Source organism: Polypterus senegalus, chromosome 3 (genome assembly GCF_016835505.1).
Source record: "Polypterus senegalus isolate Bchr_013 chromosome 3, ASM1683550v1, whole genome shotgun sequence".
In the NCBI taxonomy this organism is placed as follows: domain Eukaryota; kingdom Metazoa; phylum Chordata; class Cladistia; order Polypteriformes; family Polypteridae; genus Polypterus; species Polypterus senegalus.
This window is the reverse complement of record NC_053156.1, coordinates 66,680,022-66,704,093: the sequence shown is the minus strand read 5'-3', so window position 1 is coordinate 66,704,093 and position 24,072 is coordinate 66,680,022. Positions and strand designations below refer to the sequence as shown.

Below are 24,072 nucleotides of genomic sequence, written 5' to 3'. Positions count from 1 at the left end.
ACTGCCATAGTGCAGTGTTAAATTAAATTTGTTCATCCATCCATTATCCAGCCTGCTATATCCTAACTACAGGGTCACGGGGGTCTGCTGGAGCCAATCCCAGCCAACACAAGACGCAAGGCAGGAAACAAACCCCAGGCAGGGAGCCAGCCCACCGCAGGGCACACACTAGAGGCAATTTAGAATTGCCAATGCACCTAACCTGCATGTCTTTGGACTGTGGGAGGAAACTGGAGCACCCGGAGGAAACCCACGCAGACACGGGGAGAACATGCAAACTCCACGCAGGGAGGTCCCAGGAAGCGAATCCAGGTCTCCTTACTGCGAGGCATCAGCACTACCCACTGCGCCACCGTGCCACCCAAATTGATGATTACCCTTTTGAAAATCCTGAAAAAAGCTGTACCTTTAATATTTGTGAATGGTGCTTTTCTTCCTCTAATTTTATTTTGATCAGTTTGGAGCTGTCTATTGTTGAGGTTCTTACTTCAGGGGAGCCAGGGCTTTATCTTAATCATGACGTCTCATCTCTTTCAGTTGGCATGTTCCTGCTATTCCATTCTACCGACACTAGGTTCTGGGTTCTCGCAAGGAATCAAGACTTCAGAGGCTTGGGCTCAGCAACTACAGTGTATTCTGGCCACTGCACATAGCCTTTTAGGACAACTTTATGAAGGCGCAGAAACAGGTAATTTAACTTGTGTTTAAAAAAAAAAAGTCAATGAATGGGTTGGTAATCTGTTGGAGTGATTGATAGCCTGATTTGTAAATATTTCATAATTTCCATTCACATTTTTATGTCATTTTTCTTATTGGGGTGTTGATGACTGTAAACATGCAATATCTGTAATTGTGAACAACTGATTTAAGTATATAATGCAACATGGAGCCTAATGTGGCTAAACAGTTCATTTTGTTCAATGTTTAAATTTGTTTATAAGTTACAGCAGTGAATTTAGAGAATACAAAATATTTTTGATCTTAAGGAAATCCTCAACTTGATCCACAAAATACTTTCTTTTAGAATATTCATTTATTCTAGGAAAGGTTTCTGCACTTTTTAAGTTGAATCCTGATTAATGATGTACCGGGTGTGAGATCAGTGTTTCAGAAATGTTATTTTGTTGTTTCTATGTTTATTGTTCCAATATTTCAAATTCTTTTTTGAATTTAACTTTATTTAAAAGTAAAAGTGTATGTTGTGTGTGTGTTGGTTGGGGAGACAGTGGGTTCTTACATTACCAAGATACCAACATATTTTTAATTTTGTCACTCTAGGATCTAGTTATTGTGCATTGAATTGTATTCCAGAAAATTTAATAGTTAGATTTTACCTGAAATGAAATAGGCCATTCACATCATTAAATTTGTTTTGATAGGAATTGTTTTATTTTTCAAATATATTTTGTATAATTTTATTCAACATAAAATAATACATGTAGGCTTTCTGCTGTTTATGTATTTTACTTTTAAATTTATTTTAATTATAATTTATTATTTTATCTTTTTCTGTTTTGAACTTTTTTTCATTTAAAGTTAAGTAGTACTGGTAAGCTTGACAGAAAATATCAACTGCAGAGATATCCTTTTGAATACCAAAATGTATAAACAAACAAAAAGGCAAGTGTGATGGACGTTTGATTCCTGGATTAAGTATATTTTTTTTAAATTAATTTTGGCACATGAGTATATGTTTATTTGTTGTCTGCAGAACAAGATAATTATTATTACATTTTTTTAATTTAGTTTTTATGTAGTTTCATTTTCCGTTTAGCTTCAGCTTAATCTTGCAAGCTTTTGACCATTTCTGTTGTAGTTTTTATTTTTATTGATTCCTTCCAATTAATGTCATTCTGAGTGCACCATTTCAGTTTAGTTTTCATTTTAGCGCAAAAAATGGCTATTTAGTGAAGATTAAGAAATGCATGCTGAGTCTGCATAGCAAAAGCACAGCAGAAACATGCAGATATAACCACTAAAGACTTAGGGTGCTTCTGATCCTGTTTTCTTAGTTTCATATCTTTTGATAACCATTGTCTATTTTCCAAGTTAAGCTAAAATCAAATAATATTATTAAACTAAACATAAAATCATATTTTAACAAGTGATATCCATCAGTTTTACTTAAACTTCCTATTACTAGTTTTCTTCTGCAGCTTCTTAAAACGCATTTAAAATGCATTCATTGATTTTGCAATCACTATACTAACAGGTTTGCATGGGAGATGTCCATCCCATCAGTTCTGAAAGCAAGACGGGAATCATGGCACACACCCACAGCCATATTGACTCTTGCATCACGTTATTTTGGAAATGTGGAACTGTGCTGGAAAGTTGTCAGGCAGTCATGTAATTTGATATGTTCTGTGATAACTAGTCTTGTAAACTGACATGCGTTGGCAACAAGATCAGCAACTGTAGTTGTTTAGTTTGACATTCTGTGTGACTAGAAGTTAGATAATATGACATCAGCTTTAGAGAAACCTGAGGTGAGGTGCTGTGCTGTGATCAACACACATGATGTTCTGTGATTTTTTTCTTCCTTCTTACTTTCACTTTGATTTGATTTTAAAGCCAGATATTGTATAGCATATTAATAATAATTAAAGAAGGACATCTAAATCAGACTTCGAAACTAGTTTATTTTATGAGCATTTAAAGCTAGTGAGAGTTCTAAGGCTAATGTTGATATTGAAGTACTATTCAGAAAACAGTCAGATACTAGCTGCTACCAATATAATAGAAGAAATACTTTCTTTCAATGAGAATAACTAAACAAGTAATTGGAAATTAATAAGGCTTTGTTTGCTATTGGCTGTCAGTTCTAGAAGGGAAAACTGACTGAAAGATTAAAATTACCAATGAAATCCATAGAATAAATCAGCTTTTAGTGAGGAGTTGGCCCTTTTTCTTTGCAGTAAAAGAGGCTTGACGATGTTAAACAGTGAATCTGAAAAAGTAAAATATAACAATAATGATGGTAGTGGAAATATAACAAAGAAACATGAACCGTTTTTTCTAGAAATATACTTGAGTAAAGACAAAAAGATGTTGTTAAAAATCATCTTTAAAAAACACACTTTTTCAAGAAATTTACAAGTAATGGAGTAAAAGTAATATGTTACAACTGTTCGTGTGTTAAGAAGGATGGTCCAGTCACCAGTGATATTTTTAAATATTGTTTTTTGCTTTACGAGAACTGAAATTAAGGCAAATAAATAAAAATAAAAATTAGTGATTTGTGATCAAACTTAAATGACAACGAAAACTGAGTAAAAACGAAAATAAACAGCAATGGCATTTTTGTTCAGTCCGGTTCAGTCGGGCAGAGGGGTTGTTTGTAGGTCACCCTGAGCGTTCAGTTACGTTGCGCTGTTCACTATGTGGTGATCTTGTACCTTGGGCTTACTATAGTCACGTGGCGCAACTTCCATAAAGGACCGTTGTTTGTTTGTTGAGCACATTTTGCTTGTTGGGTTGAAGCAGTAAGCACTGGTGGTTGACGATGGCAAATTTTGCACAGATGTTTCTGGGTAGAAAGCGAGAAAGTAACGTGTGCAAATACTTTATTTACAGCGCTGATAATAATAAAAGCAAATGTAGCATGCGAGAAGAAGAAGAGTCTCGGAGTTTCAGTGCAGGGCCAGCTGTTTCTGTGCTTAGTGGAAGTCCAGCACTTCTCTGGCACCATGACTGCACTTCATACAGGGACATGCGGTCTCACCTGTCATCATGAAAAATAAAAAAAATAATGATTATTTGTCCACTGGTCTGTGCCATGAAATTGTTTGCTGTGTGATTCCAATAATTATTATAATATTTATAGTCAAAATCCCAGAATTTGCGCATTTCCTGTTTCCTCTCCTTTTCAAATACAGGGGAGAAACACGAGGTGAGATGAGCCAAGCCTCTGACTGCGCTATCCCTAACACACTGGATTGATGCATGCAATTGGCGCGCGCCTGTTGCTGTTTCTCTGTATGTTGCCAATAAAATTTTTGCACACGCGTTTATTATACACCCTGACTTTCCACAGTTTGGCTAACATCTTTAATTAATGTGTGTGACATATCCGGTCTTGCTGATTGGACTTAAAAAACCGCAGTGAAAAGGTACAAGGTTGCTGTTCTCCTATGCAGAGGCTCAAGGCACCAATAAGTCAGCAATATCAGAAAGTCAAGTGCAGTGCAGCGGTCCGTTTATTTTTATTATTTGTTCCGACTGACTGCCAAAAAATGGAAGATTAAGAGTTTTAAAACTAAAGGAAAATAAGGAAGACTTTTACATGAAAGTGACAAATATTTTCACTTTACAAATAAAGACCATAAATAGTTTTCAATCTTTTAAAAATGGGATAAGACTAAGAAAATATTTAAAAACAAAATTTTGACCTTAAATAAAATATCCTTTTGTAGAGTAGTCTGTATTAAAATTGATTAAAGCATCAGAATTGAAATATTTTAAAAACAGCTAAATATTTCAATTAAGGTCAAAATTGAAATCTTTTTTTGTACACCATTCTATACTTTCATTTGTATTGAATGAGTATAAATTGTGAAATTGCAATGGCAAATTTAGAACATATGGAGGGTGCAGAGCAAATGTGCTCTTTCCACTCTCTCTCGCTGTTATAAATGTAATGTTCTTTCTTAGACAAATATGCACCTAAACTATGTGTGTGTAAAGAATGCTGATGAGATATGAAACATATCAGTAGTCAATGTGCATGCTGCCAACTGAATAATGAATAAGCTGCTCTATTGGGTTCATATATTTGTAAATCTGACTCTGAAGGAGTCCGTACCTCACCAGCCATGAACCTCACCGCACATCACTGCTTCAGTACTGGCAGCAAAAATCGCCAACATACAGTCTGCTGGTCCAGTGGCTGAGGACTTTGTCTGTGCATTTGCATTATAGGCTCTCGTCAAGTGAATATTTTCACTATGTGGCTATCTGTGCAATGGATGTCGTTGCAACATGAACAAATATCTCAAAATGTTTGCTTGTTGAAAGTTTAATAGCAATGTGCTTGCACAGACTGGTTTCTTGGGTTGAAACATTTGATCTTTCTTACTATACTCACAAGGCCACTTGATCTGTTTAATCATTGATAGTCAAGCTGCGTTTAACAGCATTATGAACTGTGAGTGTATTTTGTTGACTGAAACATAATTTGCATTGACATATGTGTAGATCAGCATTTGTGGTCTTGCAACAGGGAAAAACTAAAATTGTACTAATATCATGTAAAAAAGCCAGAACTAAATAAAATAAAAAATAAATATTAAACACAGAACTAAATAAAAATAAAAATTGTTGACTCCACTGAAAACTAGAACGAAATAAAAATGTATTTTATAAAATAAAATAAAAACTAAAATTACAATTAATATCAGAACTGAAATCGCACTTAAAGCCTGAAAGCCTTGCAAATCTAAACTGTGTGTATTATGGTTTCAGTTTTGGAATTTCATAGTGAATATACTTTCAGGGGCAGTATGTGGCTGTGAAGCTCATCGTTTATTTAAAACTTATTTTTATATTGTTTTACTTAGGTTGATGATGATGCCAGTTGAGACACATGTTGATGTAGAAGGTAAGTGTAAAGACAGATGACACATCACACATATGTACAATAATCAGTGCTTTTATCTAAGCTAGCATTATAGCTGTTAAGTATTAATGAATACTGGAATTTATGCACATTTGTATGTATATCATGCAGACATACAAGTGTCATGTAGAATAAAAATGAGAAAGTTTTAATGATTAAATATTTCTGTCAGGGGGGTGGCGCAGTGGTAGCGCTGCTGCCTTGCAGTTAGGAGACCTGGGTTCGCTTCCCGGGTCCTCCCTGCGTGGAGTTTGCATGTTCTCCCCGTGTCTGCGTGGGTTTCCTCCGGGCGCTCCGGTTTCCTCCCACAATCCAAAGACATGCAGGTTAGGTGGATTGGCGATTCTACATTGGCCCTAGTGTGTGCTTGGTGTGTGGGTGTGTTTGTGTGTGTCCTGCAGTGGGTTGGCACCCTGCCCAGGATTGGTTACTGCCTTGTGCCCTGTGACCCTGTATTTGGATTCAGCGGGTTAGAAAATGGATGGATATTTCTGTCAGTCACAAGGCATTTTTTCCCCACAGATCCAGTAATATACATGGGTCCTGGTGTGGAGCTAAACTTCAGTCCTTTGGATGAGAGAGATCCACTTTTTATTCTGAGGCTAAGTCAGAGATATGCTGGACTTTTCCAAAGCCTTTCTAAATTGCTCAGGTAGGTCCTGGCTGTGTTAGGTACCTGTGCTTCTTATATTTCAAAGATGTGTACTAAAATTGCAATAAAAAGCAAATAATTTTTTGAGTCACCTTACTTAAAGGTAGATGTATTACATTTCAACTTTGACAGTCCATTAAAACCAGCCATGCTTCAAATTTCAACATGAAATAGAAACTAAACTATCCAAGAAGCATCAGAAAATTAGTGAGGTGCTCATGTAGTGTTTTCATTTTTATATATAGAATTGACATATAGTCACAGAATAATCACAATAGTACACTTTGAATGATCACTTGCAGCAAATGTATGTCAACATGAGCACACAACTTACACGAACACACACAATTCAAACACACTGATTCAGCTGACAGTTCCAAATTTTTTTCATAAAAGGTGGTATGCCAGGCTTCTATAAAAATTAGATATTCAACATAAAAATTGATATTAAGATTTATTTTCTACATACAATTTTTGTTCAATCGGGATTTTCAGAGGCAGTGCGGGACTTTGGATTTGTCTGTTGGACTTGGGACAGTACCGCTCAAATGGGGACGTCTGGCAGCCCTTCTGATACCTGGCAGTAGATTTGACTTGTCTGAATTATGCAAACTTCTTGTTATTGTCATTTGTATTGTGTGGAAGGTGACCCGGACACAGACAGACGGACAACGGTTTCTCACCCAACACACCCATTTTATTTACAATATTATATACAGCCATGTGCACTCCCCAGTGCCTCTTGCACCAATTCCCCAATGTCCAGGCCTCACAGATTTTATGCCTCTCTCTCCTGGCCGCCTCCAGTCCTCTCTCCAGCTCCGTTTCTCTGCCACCCGACTTCCGCCGCTGACTGGAGAGAGACGGCCCCTTATATGGGAACCCGGATGGGCTCCAGCTGCTTTCCGGCAATCAGTCGTAGCCACACCCCACTGTGGCAAGAATGACAGCTGCTCACCCGGAAGCCGTCCGGGTGTCCCCTGTCGTCTTCCCCCCAGCACTTCCTGGTGTGGCGGAAGTGCTGGGCTCCAGGGATATGCAGGCTTTGGGGCGCCGCCTGGCGGTGGCCACGGGTCCCTACAGGGCTGGGCTTCCAAGCCCTTTACCCGAAGCCCCCTACATAACCAGGACGGTTCCAGCCCCGGCTGGGGACCACAGTGCCCCACCGCTAGCGAAGACGCGTGGGTCTGAGCGACACTCCCTGAAAGGGCAGCACGTCCCCAGAGAGGGTCCTACTATGTCGCCAGGGTCCAACACGGCACCCTGGGACATCTTATTTCGGCACCCCCTCCGACGCCAACGTGCCCCTCTGGTCTGCGCCGCTCTCGCCCCCTCCGTCCCCGCCAGCCGGGGCACCATCAGCCTCCCGGCGGGGAGCCCTCCCACGGATCGGCCCGTTCCAGGAGGGCAGGTCCCAAACGACGTCGGCTCCAGCGCTCGTTGGGGCTTCAGGCCTGTAAAAAGAGAAAAGGGAGGGCCAGAAGCACTGCCAGGACACTCACCCCGAGCGTCCTGTCGGTCTCTGTACCGGCAGTGCTCTTCCCCACCACCGACAGCCCACGACTTGCCTGTTTGGCTCCTCCGCCGCAGGTTCCATGCCCGTCCTGCCGATGTCAATGGGACCGCTCTCGCAGGCGGCTCGCCCAGTCGCCCAGGGAATTTCCCTCTGCCTCCGCAGAGGACGGCCCTTCCTGTCGGAGGAACCGGCATTCACCCCTCGATTCCTCCTCCTCCTCATGGACGGCCTGACGGTCTGGGTCTGAGCATGGTGACAGCTCAAATCCAGCCCCGTCTGCGTCCCTGCAGAGCGACAGGAGACTGCCGCGGGTTTGGAGCGCAGGCGCTAGGACCCAGGGCACTCATCAGCCCCTGTCCTGCCAGTCCCTGCGTGTATGCTCTCCTTGCCCCGCCAGCCGTCTACACCGCCACGTCCGCTGTTGGGGAATTGCCTACTCGTTGCCGGTCCTCCTTATTAAAGTCACGGCCGTGTTCGGCGAATCCCCCCTCATGCTTTACGGGGACGGCGTCACTTACCTCCCCCGCGGTACATCGTCGGCCAAAGGTTCCAGCGTTGCGCCGATCCTCCGAACTACTCTACGTGTCTCCCGATACGACCACCTCCCCCTCAGCTGCTCCAGCTGGACGACGATAGCAGCCAGCATCTGCAACTAAGGCGACTCGGCGGGCCGAAGGGGTCCCTCCGACTTGCACCGAGCTGCTGGCGAAAACAGAGAGACAGACGTCGGTTGGCTTACCTGTCGATCAACTCCACTTGTCACCTGCCTCCTGTGGGCCACTCCCTCTGGCCCAATCGGGTCTCTCCTAGGCATGAGACTGGCATTCCTTGGTCCCGCCTCCATCCAATCATTGGCGGGCACACAAGACACACTGGCCAATCCCATGCCTGTCAGCGGGCAGGACATCCGGCCAGTGGCCATCTTGTCTCCCCTGCTCTGGGTGCGGTGACATGCCTCCTCGCAGCTTCGCAGCTGCGGCGATTCTTCGAGCCGCAGCCGCCTCGATTTTGCTGCCTCCTCTGCTGCTCCTGTTGTGCTGCTGACAGCCTGTGGCCCGGCGTGCTAATGCCACGGACGCGGATCCGGATCGTCCCTCCTTGTAGGAAAGAAGGTAAGTGCGACCACGAAGAACCGATTACGGCAGGGCAGGGCACTCACCTTCCGGATCCCGTCACTCCGAGGCCCCTGCCTCGGTGTGGCCTTCTGCATCGCAACGCCGGCCTGGCCGTCCTTCCCGACAGTGCGACCCTCGGAGCCCACTGCGCTCTGGCGATGCCCGTTCTTCTTCCTCCGCACCCGGGGATGGCCTTTCTGTGGTCCGGCAGCGGCCTCTGGGGTTAACCGCTCCCATGGGGTTGTGCACGAGCCGCTCCCGCGGCGAGTGTGTGGGGTCTGCTGCTGCGCCATGCCATCCACAAAATATTTATAATTTGGGGGTCCCCGTCTTGAACCAGACGGATGGCCCCACGTTGGGCGCCATTGTGGAAGGTGACCCGGACACAGACAGACGGACAACGGTTTCTCACCCAACACACCCATTTTATTTACAATATTATATACAGTCATGTGCACGTGCTGGAGCCCGGCCGGGGACCACAATTGGCACCCAGATTGACTGTGTTTAGGCTTGTTAAAGAGTTTTACATTTGTGATTGTTTGCTGTTTTCCAGCATTGATGTCACAGTTCCTGTCAAACTTCCTGTGCAGGACATCATTTACCTGGTTTGCAGAGCATTGGCTGTGACTCGTAAGAAATTGGTAAGCCTGAAATACTACTACAGTTAGTTCACAAGTGTTTCTGTGATACTTTTTTTCACCTCTTAATAGTTTTCTTGATTCTAATTACAAATATGTGTGAACGGAAAAAAAAAAAATTCCATATCCCATGACAATGACAGTGCTTCGACTGCAGTGTTAAAAACCAGAATAAGAAGTACTAAGACAGTGAGAGAATAATCTAATAACAAGTGCAAACTTAATTTTGTTTTTCACCATTGCGACATAGCACCTTTGATACCAGTTACTGAAGATGCATATTACTTTTATATTTGAAAAGTGTACACATTGTAACATAATGTGTAATACTGTATATTGAAATACGTATTTTTTTTTTTTTTTACTGAGAAGAAAGGTGATGAAATGGTTGGAGCTGCTGTCTCACAGCTTTACGTCCTAATTTATTTTCTTGGGTACCTAATTTTTTTTTGCACTAATAGAAGATATATATTTTAGATCTATTGGCAATTCCAGATTTGTCCAATGTAAGTGAATTTGCATGCATGAGTGCACGTGTGTATGTGTGAAAGCGAGACACAGAAAGAGAGAGCAAGAAAGAATGTATATTGTTGCAGACTGGCATCACAACTAGGGCCTTTCCTTGCTCCCAGTGATGATAAGTAAAATTTTAGAGAAGGCAGTCACTATGCAGTTAAATAACCATCTCAATAAACATGCTCTTCTTGATAAATTTCAGTCAGGTTTTAGAACAAATCACAGCACAGAAACCGCACTTGTTAAAGTAGTAAATGACTTTCGGTAAATGTAGACAGAGGCCATTTATCTGTTCTCATCCTCTTAGATCTGAGTGCCGCATTTGACACCATTCATCACAATATTCTTAGAAATCGCCATAATCAATGGGTGGGCCTCTCTGGCAGTGTCTTAAAATGGCTTGAATCCTACCTGGCAGGGAGAAAATTCTTTGTTAGTTGTGGTAATCACATCTCAAAGACACATGATATCCAATATGGTGTTCCACAAGGCTCTATCCTGGGTCCGCTGCTCTTCTCAATCTACATGCTTCCGTTAGGTCAGATTATCTCGGGGCACAACGTGAGCTACCACAGCTATGCTGATGACACACAGCTGTACTTATCAATAGCACCGGATAACCCAGAAGCTGTTAATTCACTAACACAATATTCACAGGTTGGATTTTGCCTTAGAAGCATTTTGGACAATTTTAAACAAGAGAGATGCACTCGATATATACTTTTAAGTTGAATAATTCTATGCTTTGCAAATAATGCAACTGAGAATGAAGAAAACTTGATTATATTGACATTCTGTATCTCAGACCACCATAATCTGAGGAGGAGAAGTTTTAGGTCTCATATACGTTCTTAAGTGAACTGGTGTCAGTTGAGACATATGGAGGGATTGGCAAATCTTTAGTGAGTTCACTGGGCCTACCTGTATGTCACTAAACTTATTTGTTTCAGTATTGTAATGGGTCAAATTAAATATGGAGCCTATTTCCTAGATGGAACTCTTTGGCAGATAACCTTGCATAGCTAGCCATGCTCTCTGTCTGATGTAAATCTCAGGAGTCTTTCAATAACTGCAGACCAGATCTCTGCTGTTTTTAGATTGTATCTAATCTTGACTTACTCCTTGTTCAAAAGATATCATTTTGATAGCAGAATGATAGTGCACATTCTTGGCGAACTTGGCAATAGTTAGTCACACTATCCGATTGGACTGGCAAGTGATCACTGAACAACAAACTATTTTTTCGAGATCTTAGTTTGTGTGTACTTCAAGATCATTAGGTGGTACCCAGAAGTTAAAAGTACATCACATCCTATTTTTAGAATAAAAAAATCTTCAATGCTGTGGACATGAATTGTGGATCTCTATCTGAATTGATGGATTCCAGGAATCCATGTAACTTTACAACCTGAGCAAAAATATGTCTGCTAATTCTGTAGCTAACGGTATATTTTTTAAGGGCTATAAAATGTGCATACTTTGAAGATCTGTTCACCACTACCAAAATGGTAGTACAATGCTGTGAATGAGGAAGACATGTATTGAAGTCCATGAAAACTATTTCCCAAAGCCTATATGAGAGGGGACTGGTTGTGAGAACTGCACAGGAAATCCTGCAACATTTTTTTTCTACAGCATGTATCACAGGCCTGAACCTACCCTTTTACATCTTTATGTAAGCCATCCCACCAGAAATAGCGTTTAATCAATTCATTGGTTTGGTATTGACAGGGTATCCAAAGATACTAGAACAGTGATTGGCTAAAGAATAATGCCTATGACACTTGTCTGGCATTCAGTTATTTAGCAGATATAATATACATTAGGGTTTTGTGGTCAATGTATATAATAAAAGGGAATTGGCACTTTCCAACTACTGTCTCCACTCCTCCAGCACCAACTTAATTGCTAACAGTTCTCTGTTACTACCGTCATAGTTCTATTCGCTTTATGTTTCTTTCTTATCATAGTTCTGTTTGGTTTTCGGTAGTTTTCTTTGTGTCAAAAATTGTTAAAATAGAATAACTCCTATTATGATAGTGGGAGCCTCTACCTCCACAGTGAATTGAAGAGATGGGTCTAGATGATAAAGAACAAGAGATGTAATGAAGTGTTTATTTAGTAAGTTACATGTAGCTTGCACTTTCATTCATTTGAATTTATGAATATTTTTCTTAGTGAGATTTGTAATAGGGGAAGTGATGGTACCAAAATACCATCCATATAAACCAAAACAAACATGCCCAAGACATCTTGGAACCTATTGTTCACAAAATCTTAAAGTGCAATTGAATAGGCCACACTATGTGGCATTTACCAGATATTTGTATTGCCCAGTAATGGTGTTGAATGCTGTCTTCCTCTAACCCCTTCTTGTATTCTAATTAAAATGTATGCACTTTGCAAAGCAAGATTAATGAATATAGTTGAATCTGTATTCTGCTCAAGTGATGACGAGATGAGTAGCATATGGTAATTGTTCTTAACAGTTACAGGGTCAGAGACTACCATCCTTTTTATTTGCTGAAAACAAAAAGTGTCAATTGGGCTATTAGATGACCTGTTTTTAAATTCTCTTTTCAGTGTAATTGTCCATAGTTTGAATTTCTGAATGAGACAATACATAGATTCTTCCTTTAAGTAAAGGACACCTGGCAAAAAATCAATAGAACAATTATGATATTTTTTAAGGCGATAGTTCAGTGGATTTTTGCTTGTTGAAGAAATTCTCAGCACAAGGTTGTAACCTAGAATAAATTACTTTAAATTATAGGGGTATGAGTGTATTTTAAACAGTTTTACAAAATTCCTTTACAAAAGGAATACCATTGTTAATTTTTTTTTTTTTTAATTTCCAGGTTTTAATAATTAGGTTGTGTATTTCTAACCAGGAATAATCCAAAATTTATCTGTGAGCATTGCTGGGTATTACAAAGAATGTGATTGTTTTATTGTCCTCTTTATGTAAGGAAATATGTGATGACAGGTAGATAATAATACAGTACCTAAATCCAAAGATTGGGGTGATTTTTTTTTTAATTTTTACAGAGATGTGTGTTACTTTAATGTCTGCCAACAGCTCTGAATCAATAAAATTTTCAGTTGCTCCTGAGTCAATCAGTGCCAGAGTTTTAAAATCCCCTAATTCCACTGGTATCAAAAATTAATTTCCCCCCAGAAGTAATTTATTATTCAAAAATTAAAGTAAAAAATGTGCATAGTTCATATTCTTTTGTTTAGAAATTCACAAAAAATATGACAACAGTGATACTGACTTCCTGGTTTAAATACCATTGTGCTTCATGATGACTGGCGCATCTTCCCGTATATACCTCTTAGTATGAATAGTTATGTCTTGATCACTGCAACTCAAAGCAGTGATTCTCAGTCCAAAACAAGAGCTGCCCTCTGTCATCTCGGGGGAGGTACTGCCCCATGCAATCTCCTTCCCTCAGTCCTTCTGTTATGGAGGTGTCCCAACCAGGTTAGAATCCTGGCTGTATGTTACAATGTCTAATCATTTTCCTCTGATGATGACACCTGGTAGATTATCAAAACCTGAGAAATGAAAAAAGTATTTTAAGAAATGTGATTCATTTTCTTCCCTTGTGGATTTCTAGCTACATGTCTAGCTGCTTGCAGGAGAAGTAGTGGAGGTGGACAAGAGAAAGAAGAGAGGAAAAGGAAGAAAGAACTGTGATTTATGTATTAGTATATCAATTTAAATAGATCGAGAGACTCTGAGTGATTTCTCACTGGTGACAACATGTCTGAAGACTAATCCAGACTTGATGTTGAGGGTAAAATAAGGGATTGTGAACTGAAAGAGTCTGAAATCAGAGACACGAAAAAAAAAACAATTCTAAAGCTTGTCATTTCTGGGTGTTAATTATTCTAACAGTAATCTGTTTATAATTGCTAAAACTTTTTTTTTAGGTATTATTGTTTAGAACATGTTTCTAGACTCTAGCTTTACCTGGAAAATAGTCAAATGTGCGTCACCAAAATACAACTTGTGGACGAAGACTTGCATGGTACATATTGCTGCCAATTACTCAGTGGTGGGCCGTCAGGGCCTGCAAGGCCTTCTCTGCTGGCCTAAAAAAATATCTGAATCACAAACTGATGTTAATTATATTTTGTCTATGAATACTTATTACATATTTCCAAATAGTCTGTCCGCTTCCTTTCATAGCTTTTCCAATGGTTGTGCTGCTTCCAGACATGTATTTTCGTATTAAAGCATTTAACCAATCACATTTCAGCCATCATTTGTTGCCAGGCAGAGTCAAAGTGAAAGAGGCATTCACAATCCGTTCTGCAGGCCCTCTAACACAAAATAAATGTTGATTAAACTGTTGCTTCAACCAATCAGATTTTGAGTTGGTGTCAGTAGGGCCCTCTAGCAGGCGTACGGCAACGTCACTGTATTCAGACCCATTGATTGGATAGAAGCTGATATGAGGAACTCTACGAGGCCACTGAATGCACCACAAGCGCTCCGAGCGCAAGAATCTCGCGTGCAGTACCGCCAACTCCATGGAAGGATTCTGGACAATATTATTTGCCTGACACAGACCAGATTTCAAGACTCCGAAAAACTGATGTATGTCACACTCCTTTACCCCCAGATGTTTCGGGAATACAAGAAAAATTTCCCGCATGTAGCCTTCTCCAGTTTAACACAAGAGCCACAGAGCACTTTTTGATCTGTCACGGCTAAAAACAGAACTGACTGTAATGTATGCCATGGATGATTTTGCAGGAAAATCTCCCACTGATCTCCTTGACTTCCTTCATCAGAAAAATCTGAATGAGAGCATGGGGCAGCTGTACACATTGGTATGTTTGGCGGTGACCATTCCCGTGTCCACTGCTTCTGTTGAGCGGACATTTTCAGCCCTAAAGCGAATTAAAACTTATGCCAGAAATACGACAGGGCAGGTTCAACTTTCAGCATTAGCTTCGATGGCGATAAAAAGGGACTTTTTGATGGAACTGCAGCACACGGATAATCTGTAAGACAGAGTAATTGAACTGTTTTTGAGGAAAGAGAGGAGGATGGATTTTGTTTACAAATAAATAAAAAATTTTGGTGAGTAAAATGTTGCAATTTTCCTAAATAATATTGCAAGTTTATGAGTTATTATTGATGTTTTTATGTGTGTTGCGGCTGTAGCTGCAGTAGAAAGGAACTTGTTGACCCCTGTTTGTCTGTTCAGTAAAGGCATTTATTGTAGCTACAGGAGTTATCTATCTGCGATGCAACTTTATACTATATTTCTGCATATTAAGGTGGTTTTTATAACCATAAATTAGTTTTTGAGGGGCGGGTTGATTCAGACAGAGCAGTATTGAAGGCCTACTGTACACCTTATGAGAAGGATTTAGGAGTCACTCACCACTATCAACTTCCAGACAGTGTTCAGAAGCCATTAAGAAGGCTAACAGAATGTCAGGTTATATAGCACGATGTGTGGAGTACAAGTCCAAGGAGGTTATGCTCAACCTTTATAATGCACTGGTGAGTCCTCTTCTGGAATACTGTTTACAGTTTTGCTCTACAAAAGAACATGGCAGCACTAGAAAAGGTCCAGACCTTTAGGCTAGAACTAGGCTAATTGCAGGGCTACAGGGGATGAATTATGAGGAATCATTAAAAGAGCTGAGCTTTTTCAGTTTAAGCAAAAGAACATTAAGAGGAGAAATGACTGAAGTGTTTAAAATAATGAAGGGAATTAGTATAGTTGATTGTGACCGTTATTTTAAAATGAATTCATCAAGCACATAGGGACAGTTGAAAACTTGTAAAGGGTACATTTTGCACAAATGTTAAGAGGTTTTTCTTATCACAGAGAACCATAGACACTTGGAATAAGTTACCAAGTAGTGTGGTGGACAGTGGGACTTTAGGGACCTTTACAATTTGACTAGATGTTATTTTGAAGGAATTAAAGTGGATTGGACTGGCAAACTTTGTTGTGCTGAATAGCCTGTTCTTATCTAAATGTGTCTAATGTTCTAACAATTTAAAATTCAAATTCTTGTTCTTCATAACTCAATTTTACTACTGCATCTCTCCTTATGTCCCTTGTCACACTAATTGCAGGTCCCATTTCACACCTCACTAATACATCTCTAGCCTCTGGCTGTTTCCTGTTGTATCTTGAAACTGATGCAGATACACCTATTCATAGGAAAGCTGGTTTTGATCCAACCTGACTTGATAGCTTCAGGGCCAACTCTGGGTTGTCACGAAGCAGCTTCAGACCCATATAATTAAACAGGACCTTTTTTTTTTTCTGGCTTTCACATGTTACCAGGAACTCTTATTGCATTTTAAAATGCAGTTAATCATCAACTTTTGATTGATGCCAGGGCACTCAACATTCTGCTGCTCCTTGATCTTAGTGCTGCCTTTCACACAGTAAATCATAATATACTTATATTTGCTTTTTCTGTCATTGTTTAAATCTTATATATCTGATAGAAAATATTTTGTTAAAAATGGTAAAAGTAAATCCTCTTCTGTGCCTAGTAAGGTTTACCTCAGGGATTTGCTGTTAATCCCCTTCTTTTTCTAATGAGTATGCTCTCATTAGGAAAAATCACTTGCCAACACAGTCTCAGCATTCATTGTTACACTGATGACACTCAGGTCTGCTTTCAATCAGTGACCCTAATATTTGCTTGAATGCATTTCTGATTTAAAGACTTGGTTGGACACTAATTAAATAAAAATGCTAAATACCTTACCTAGAAAATTTCACACAATAATACCAAAGCTTCTCCTTAGCAAGACTCTCAGTATGAATGTGGTCAATGGCTTGTCTATAGACATCTGACTATTTAAGGAACAGACGTCAGGCAGTGAAAATAGGTGAATATCAGTCAGAGACACTGATCCAAAGCACGGGGTCCGGTCAGGGCTGTATTTCCTTTTCTCTCTCTGCATCAATTACTGCACCTCCAGTGATCCATCTGTTAAACTGCTAAAGTTTGCTGATGATACCATCCCAACTGGCCTGATTACCGATGGTGACAAGAGGTCATACTGGAGGAACATGGATCGGCTGGCCAGTTGGTGCACCCTCAACAATCATAAATTGAATACCTTGAAAACAATGAAAATCATTGTGGATTTTTGGAGACATTCTTCATCTTAAATGCCCCTAGTTATAAATTTTGTCATTCTGAACAGAGTGGAAACCCCCAGACTAATGTTACTTGATTAAGTTGACCTCCTCTGTAAGCCACTTTGTATAAAAATATCTGTTAAGGCGAAAAGCCTAACTATCACTCACAGTCAAAAAAGCTCAGCAGTAGATGTTTTTTCTTCATTGGCTTAAAATGTTTATCTTGTCCTAATCAGTGCTGGAACAGGTTTATAGAGCTGTTATTGAACGCATCCTCACTTTCTCCATAACAGTCTGGTTTGGCAGTCCATTTGCTGACTTCAAGCATAAACTTCAGTGAGTTATTTGGACAGCAGAAAAGATTGCAGGCCTGAAACTGGACTCCACTGAGGTCCCGTATATGTCACGAGTCTGGAAATTTGCTGGAAATATAATCCAAAACTACTATTATCTCAGGCCCACAACCACTGGAAGATCAACCCAGAAGACTTCTGTTCTACTGAGCTTTACACAAAAGGGCCTCTCAGTCTTGCTCAAGTGAAATGAAGAAAGAGGTTGGGCTTTGTGACATTTCCAGTCTGTCTGGGTCTATGCAAAGAAAGGCTGGTAAATGTCATTTTAATTTTCTTTCCATGGAAATCTTCCCTTTCTCACATTTCTCAATGCCAAAAACTGTACTTCTGTGCAATTAGGTAATTATGCTTAATAAATATTAATAAGATTGTGTAAATAAGATTGACATGATGAAAGTGTTCACCTTATGTGTAATATTCTAAGTAAGTCGAAACGTTACGAATAGTGATGTCAGGCTACTATAAAAAAGCATGAAAGAAAGTCATTCCTGTTATTTTAATATTATGTATTATATGTTAAAGGAGATGATGCCATGTCCATTCATGTATACCCAGGCAAGAAATAAACTTTAAAAGAAAGAGCTTGTCAAACAAAAAAACAAAGCTACAGGTATTTTCTCAAGGGTATGTGTTCCACTGTCTCATAAATCCAAAGCCAGTCCTGTGAATGTTCCCCATAGGAATAAAAAAAAGTGGTAAAGGAGAGTATTTTCTTCAGTTCCATTTTCACTTGTTGACTTATTAACAAATGTTTCCCACAAATGAACAGACCAAGGAATATGGCACTGAAGTAATTGCTTCCCTTTAACATTCAATGTTATTAGCATTTGGATACAATTAAGGGAGCAGACTGTATAGAAAATATAAATTATTAATTAAAAACAGCAAAGGAAACCTAATGGTAATGTTGAACAAACAACACCATGTTCTGTGTCTCCCTATATTTAGTAGTTATTTGCTTAGTAATTGCCAGTCTGTTTACGCAGTACAGCTGACAGGTACCCCCAATGTCTGATCTCAATGAGCACACAGAGTTTTTGGCATCATTCAACTTCCATAGAAGATCAACAGGACACCACAGTCAAACAGAGCAGTTCATCTGACAAGAACTGCATGATGGCAGCACCCAGACTATAAAAAATATAATTATGCATATCACAGGAAACCGATGAAAATATGAAAAATAGGGTTTAAGTTTAGGTAAACTTTTATTATGCCAGAGAGAATTTTATTTGCAGCAAGAAAGTACAAAAAACATAAAACATTGTTAGACAGGTACAAGAAAATAAGCAAATACACAACAGCTGACAACACACTCCAGATTAGAACAAAGAAGAACAATCATCTTTAACATTACACAAACTAAAAATTCAGATTATGCATTTAGGAGATTCCCTACATTTAACATAATTCAAAATGTTTATAGCTCTGAGAATAAAAGACTTTTAAATTTGTTGCTTTTAACTCTTGGGAACCTAAAGAAGCAGCCTGATGACAACAGCTGAGATTTAACAAAAAGAGGATGGCTACTGTTGACAGAATTGAGTTGGTTTTATTTCTAACCTGTCTGTAATACTGTTCAGAGACAGAGATCTGCTGAAAAACAATTATTTTAATGCTGTTTAAAATGTTCTCAATATGTTTATATTCTTAATGCTGAGGCTGCCAAACCAACATATAAAAGCAAACATAACAATATATTGAGTGAAGGACCTATAAAAAGTGTCATTGTGGCCTTGTCCATTTTAAAAATCTTTATAGTTTCCTAAGAAAGAAAAGCTGTGTCTACCCCTTCTTACAAATTAATTTATTTGTTAACATCAAAGTTTAGCCTGTCATTGATTATTGTCCTTAGATATAGTGCTCTACTATCTTCACTATCTTCCATTTAATTAATGTTAATAATTAAAAAAATAGCATTAAAATAAATAAGTACACCTTAATCCATAACAATTGGGTTTGCAGACTTACTTAGCTCTGAACCTGTTTCCCACAAGCTTGTGTGTATTTTGACACTATGCATGGTTCCAACACCCTTATCAAGTCGGAGGATGATACCACAGTACTAGGCCTTCTTAAGAATACTGATGAGTCCTCTTATAGAGAGAGTTGGTTCAAAGCTTGGTAACATGGGCTATCAACAATAACCTGATCCTCAATATTATGAGAACCAATGAGCTCATTGTGGTATGCAGGAAATCTAAAAGCTAGAGATGCACCCTATTTACATCATTAGGACTACAGCTGACCAGCTTTAAGCTCCTGGGTGTCTATGAGGATCTCTCCTTTACTCTCAAAAGCTTTATAATAGTTAAGAAGTCATAGAAGGATCTCTATTTACTAATGAGACTGAGGAAATTCTACCTGTGTCTTTAGATTCTGGTCAACTTCTACTGCTACACATTTCAGAGCATTCTGACCAGCTGTATCACATAGTGGTTTGGCAGCTACAACGTTTCTTACTGGGAAGCTGTTCTCGAGTGGTTAAAACTGCCCAGTATGTAATTGGCACCCCACTACCTGCCATTGGGGCAGGCACAGCGCCAGTATAGCGCCTGTCTTTTGTCATCGGTCCTCCTTGTTTTTTAACTTGAGTTTTTTTTCCCTCAAATGACAGCTAGCTTATAAAGCAGAAATACACTTTATTCACATCTACCTTGATTAAAATATCAGTTGAGTATAAACAAAGTAAAATAACCAGTCTTAACTTTATCATTAGAAGATTTCATTTAACATTTTAAAATATTTGGAAAACATATATCTGGATAGAGATTGATTATACAGTGTAAGTCTGCATAACAAGCTTTAGATAGATAGATAAATAGATAGATACTTTATTAATCCCAAGGGGAAATTCACATAATCCAGCAGCAGTATATTGATACAAAGAAACAATATTAAATTAAATAGTAATAAAAATGAAAAGAATTAAAATAAAATTAATGTTCGCATCTTTAGAAAAGAAGATGATTTTAAATGTTACCAATGACAGCCACTCAAAACATGTGACATTAACAGGAGGCTAACAGCCACTCACTTACTGAAGTTACTAGTTGGGGTTGGTCTTGTTGGAGGGAAATGTGAACAAAATCTTGATAAACAACATTTTTTGGTTTTATTAGCAAAAGGGAACAAATTGAAGTGTTAAATGTAACAAAATTTGATGTAGGCACTGAATTTCGGTGATGCACCAATGGCAAGTGAAAACCCTGCTGTTAAACTGCATACATTTTAGCGATGGGTTTGCTATTAAGGCTACTACTTCTGTACTGGAAAATCTGATGCCACCCAATTGACATTTGTTGAAGGATCAGCCAGGTCATGGATTTATCTGCTATTCACAAACCACAAATACACTTTCTATTAAAGTTTCCAACTTCTGTTATAGCTGGTAAGGTGGGCAGCTCTGCAGCTCATTGATACATCAGATTACAGTGCATGGCTGGAGTAGAGGACACAGAAAGACGCCATTTTGACATGTTTGTGATAGTCTAATTGAGAACAGATTCATTGATGTATTCAGACGCTGGATCTGTATGTTTCAGGCATGCATACACAAATTACAAAGAACTGCAAAGCAGGATCCGACTGTTTGCTGTTATATATTTCCAATGATCGAAATTATGGTGGTTTTTATTTGGGTATTTGTTCTTTGCAATAGGCTGGTATCTGATATATATTATCAAAAGGTAGGCAGTCAGTTTATATTCAACATTTGAAAGTGGGTTTAAGTTCGTATTAACAAGAATCATTCTGACTACACGTGCCAATATAAAAAAAAAAAAAACATTGATGTTGTTTACATTGGTATGACTGGGCTTCTAAAATATTTTTTTTAAAATGAATGTATAATCCACAGAAACACAAATACCACTAGGATGACCAAATTTAGGCTCACCATTTTATGAAATCTTGGTGCCAGTGCTGCACTGGGAACATTAAGCACAAGTGGTATCTGTGGAAAGCATTAAACATCATTAGGGACTCCTGTCACTACAGCCATGGACTATTTACCTACCTGCTATCATGGAAAGGGTACAGGAACGTTTATGCTAGCACTAAAAGGCCCAGGAGAAGCTTCTTCCCTGCTGCTGTTGAATTGTACACTCAAGTGGTAGACATGGCCCCCTCGCCTGCCTTACCACCTTCCACTATGTTTATTGGTATTTAGAGCTGGCTTGTTACATTACATCTATATTTCTGTTGCCACTTTTACTTACATATTTTTTATAATATACTAGGCTGACCCGCCTTTTAAGGCGACCGACTTTTAAGTTGACCACTTCTTAAGGCAATTCAATATGTACAGTAGATCAATTTGATATTTTATACAAACTCATTAATTTGATTATATTGCATTTGAGTGGTATTACTTTAATACTCATAGTTTCTGTTATTTTTGTGATGAAATTTAAACTTTTTTTCTATGTTGAGGTCGCCCTTCTGAACCCCCCTGATATTTACTACGCGGTGAGGCATTTGTACTCCATCAACATTAACTAATTCCAGAGACATAATTTTCTCTATTTTTCCAGCGCATCACGCACAAAAGCAAGGGAACGATGGGAGCACCAGAACTCTGCTAACATCATGTTGCTTTGTACCGCAAGCTGCAAGTAGTAAGTCTGTGATAAACGGAATACCGCTACGCTTTCCACTCACGGGACGGAAGGACAATCCTGACCGCTTTTATATAGTAAGAAAGAAGAAGAAGATATCGCACAGTCTGGAGTAGAAAATCATCTTTTACCTGGAAAAACGAAACTACAAATCCCATCGTGCATTGCAAAATGGACGGAGCGTGTGTGAAACTCCGTGCCTGCGTAGCACTCACGGCATGGAAGGACAATCCCGACCGCTTTTATATAGAAGGATACATTGGTTGTATTTATTTCTCATAATTATACCATTTGGTATATAATTTACTGTTTATGTTGTGAGGTTTCTAAACTCTTTTGGGACATGCTCCGACGGGACAACGCACCAAAGAGCATCCCAAAGAGTGATTGTTTCATCTGTGGAAGATAGCTTATCTGCTGCTGAGGCAACCGCAGGCTCAAAGCACTGTAGCGGCTCACCGTGGAAGCAACTCTGAGCTGATCGCGGTCGCGCTATAAGTGCCTGTCCTTGATGGGTGATGCAAGGAACATTATAAATGCAGGGAACAGTATATCTTGGCCACTAACCTAGCCATGACCCGTGTCTGATTGCCGCGTCTGTGTGTAGGAGAGCAGTAGATCCTGCTACAATAAATAACCATACATTTCCTGTTTCAAGTGGAATAAAGCTGATTTTGCTAAAGTACTGAGCCTCACTCTTGTGTTTTGGGCTGCAACAGAGACTCACGCATCACGATATATATTCACATTCATATGCATTCATGTTTATATTTAATTTACTTGTTTGTCTTATATTTCATTATTGTTTGCACTGCTGAGATTTGCCCCTTAAGGTAAGTTACAAAACTGTGCTCCCTTGTCATCTTTCTTACACTGTGTTCAATGAGGAACAGATCCAATCTATGTATTTATAACATTTTTAAATTTCATAATTAATTTAAGAATGAGACCCTGCTTGTGATCTTTTGAACAATTTCAAAGTTCCTTGGAATATTACGAACAATATAAAACTGAAAGGTAACACTTTCTTGTTGTGATTATTTTTACATCAATCGTGTTTTGTGCCTTCAGGGTTCTGCTGTGGAGATAATGAAACAAGATTGATTTATTTTGGCAAGAGGACATTCATAGAACAGGTAATGACAGACTGGCCCACTCTCAGGACTGAAATGTCACACAATAAAAGACACTGACTCATCTACCTATTGTAATTGCTAGAGGGCTTTTAGAAAACTCACAAATGTAACTGAAAATAAGACAAAAAAGCAAAGATTTGTCACAGCACATTTGTTAGTCTGATGTTTTTGAAACTACTGCACTGGAAAAATATTAAAGCCTTGGTAGCATATGTGTTTGTCATTTCTCAGTCAATTTGCATTAATGTCCTTGGTAAGTAAATATTTATGTTAATACAATATAGACAGGGAGACAACTTTATTAAGTCAGACTATCTAGTGCCAAGTATAAATGTGTAGTACCAAGTGAGGCGTCAGCTGGAGTACTGTGTTCAGTTTTGGTCTCCAGGTTACAAAAAGGACATAGCAATGCTAGAAAAGGTCCAGAGAAGAGCGACTAGGCTACAGGGGATGAATTATGAGGAAAGACAAAAAACTTTAACTGTGTAACAAAAGAAGACAAAGAGGAGACATTGCAGTGTTCAAAATTATGAAGGGAATTAGTACAGTGGATTGAGACTGTTATATTAAAATGCAGTCATCAAGAGGTAATTAAGGGTAAAATTCACACAAACATTAGGAAGTTTATCTTCATACAGAGAACAATAGACATTAAAAAACTACCAAATTGTATGGTATACAGTAGGACTTTACAAACCTTCAAAACTAGACTAATTAGTTATTTTGTTATTTTGGAAGAATTAAGTGTATAGAACAGGTAAATTCTGTTGG

At 39.1% G+C, this 24,072-nt stretch overlaps 1 protein-coding gene across 1 annotated transcript; it reads left to right on the top strand.

Annotated features, from left to right (window-relative positions):
• Nucleotides 1-399: 399 nt before the first annotated feature.
• On the top strand, nt 400-23,284 carry LOC120525270 (proline-, glutamic acid- and leucine-rich protein 1-like). The gene is made up of 4 exons (XM_039747413.1): nt 400-688; nt 6,140-6,269; nt 9,457-9,544; nt 23,237-23,284. Exons 1-4 carry the CDS (start codon nt 517-519, stop codon nt 23,267-23,269), a joined length of 423 nt encoding a protein of 140 aa, XP_039603347.1. The 5' UTR covers nt 400-516; the 3' UTR covers nt 23,270-23,284.
• Nucleotides 23,285-24,072: the final 788 nt, after the last annotated feature.

Bases quoted from the DNA above. Each gene is read 5' to 3' on its own strand.
- LOC120525270 (XM_039747413.1), top strand. From the start codon at position 517: ATGACGTCTCATCTCTTTCAGTTGGCATGTTCCTGCTATTCCATTCTA. The intron at 689-6,139 runs GTAATTTAACTT...TTTTCCCCACAG, and splicing joins TTATGAAGGCGCAGAAACAG to ATCCAGTAATATACATGGGT. The intron at 9,545-23,236 runs GTAAGCCTGAAA...TTGTGCCTTCAG, and splicing joins CTGTGACTCGTAAGAAATTG to GGTTCTGCTGTGGAGATAAT.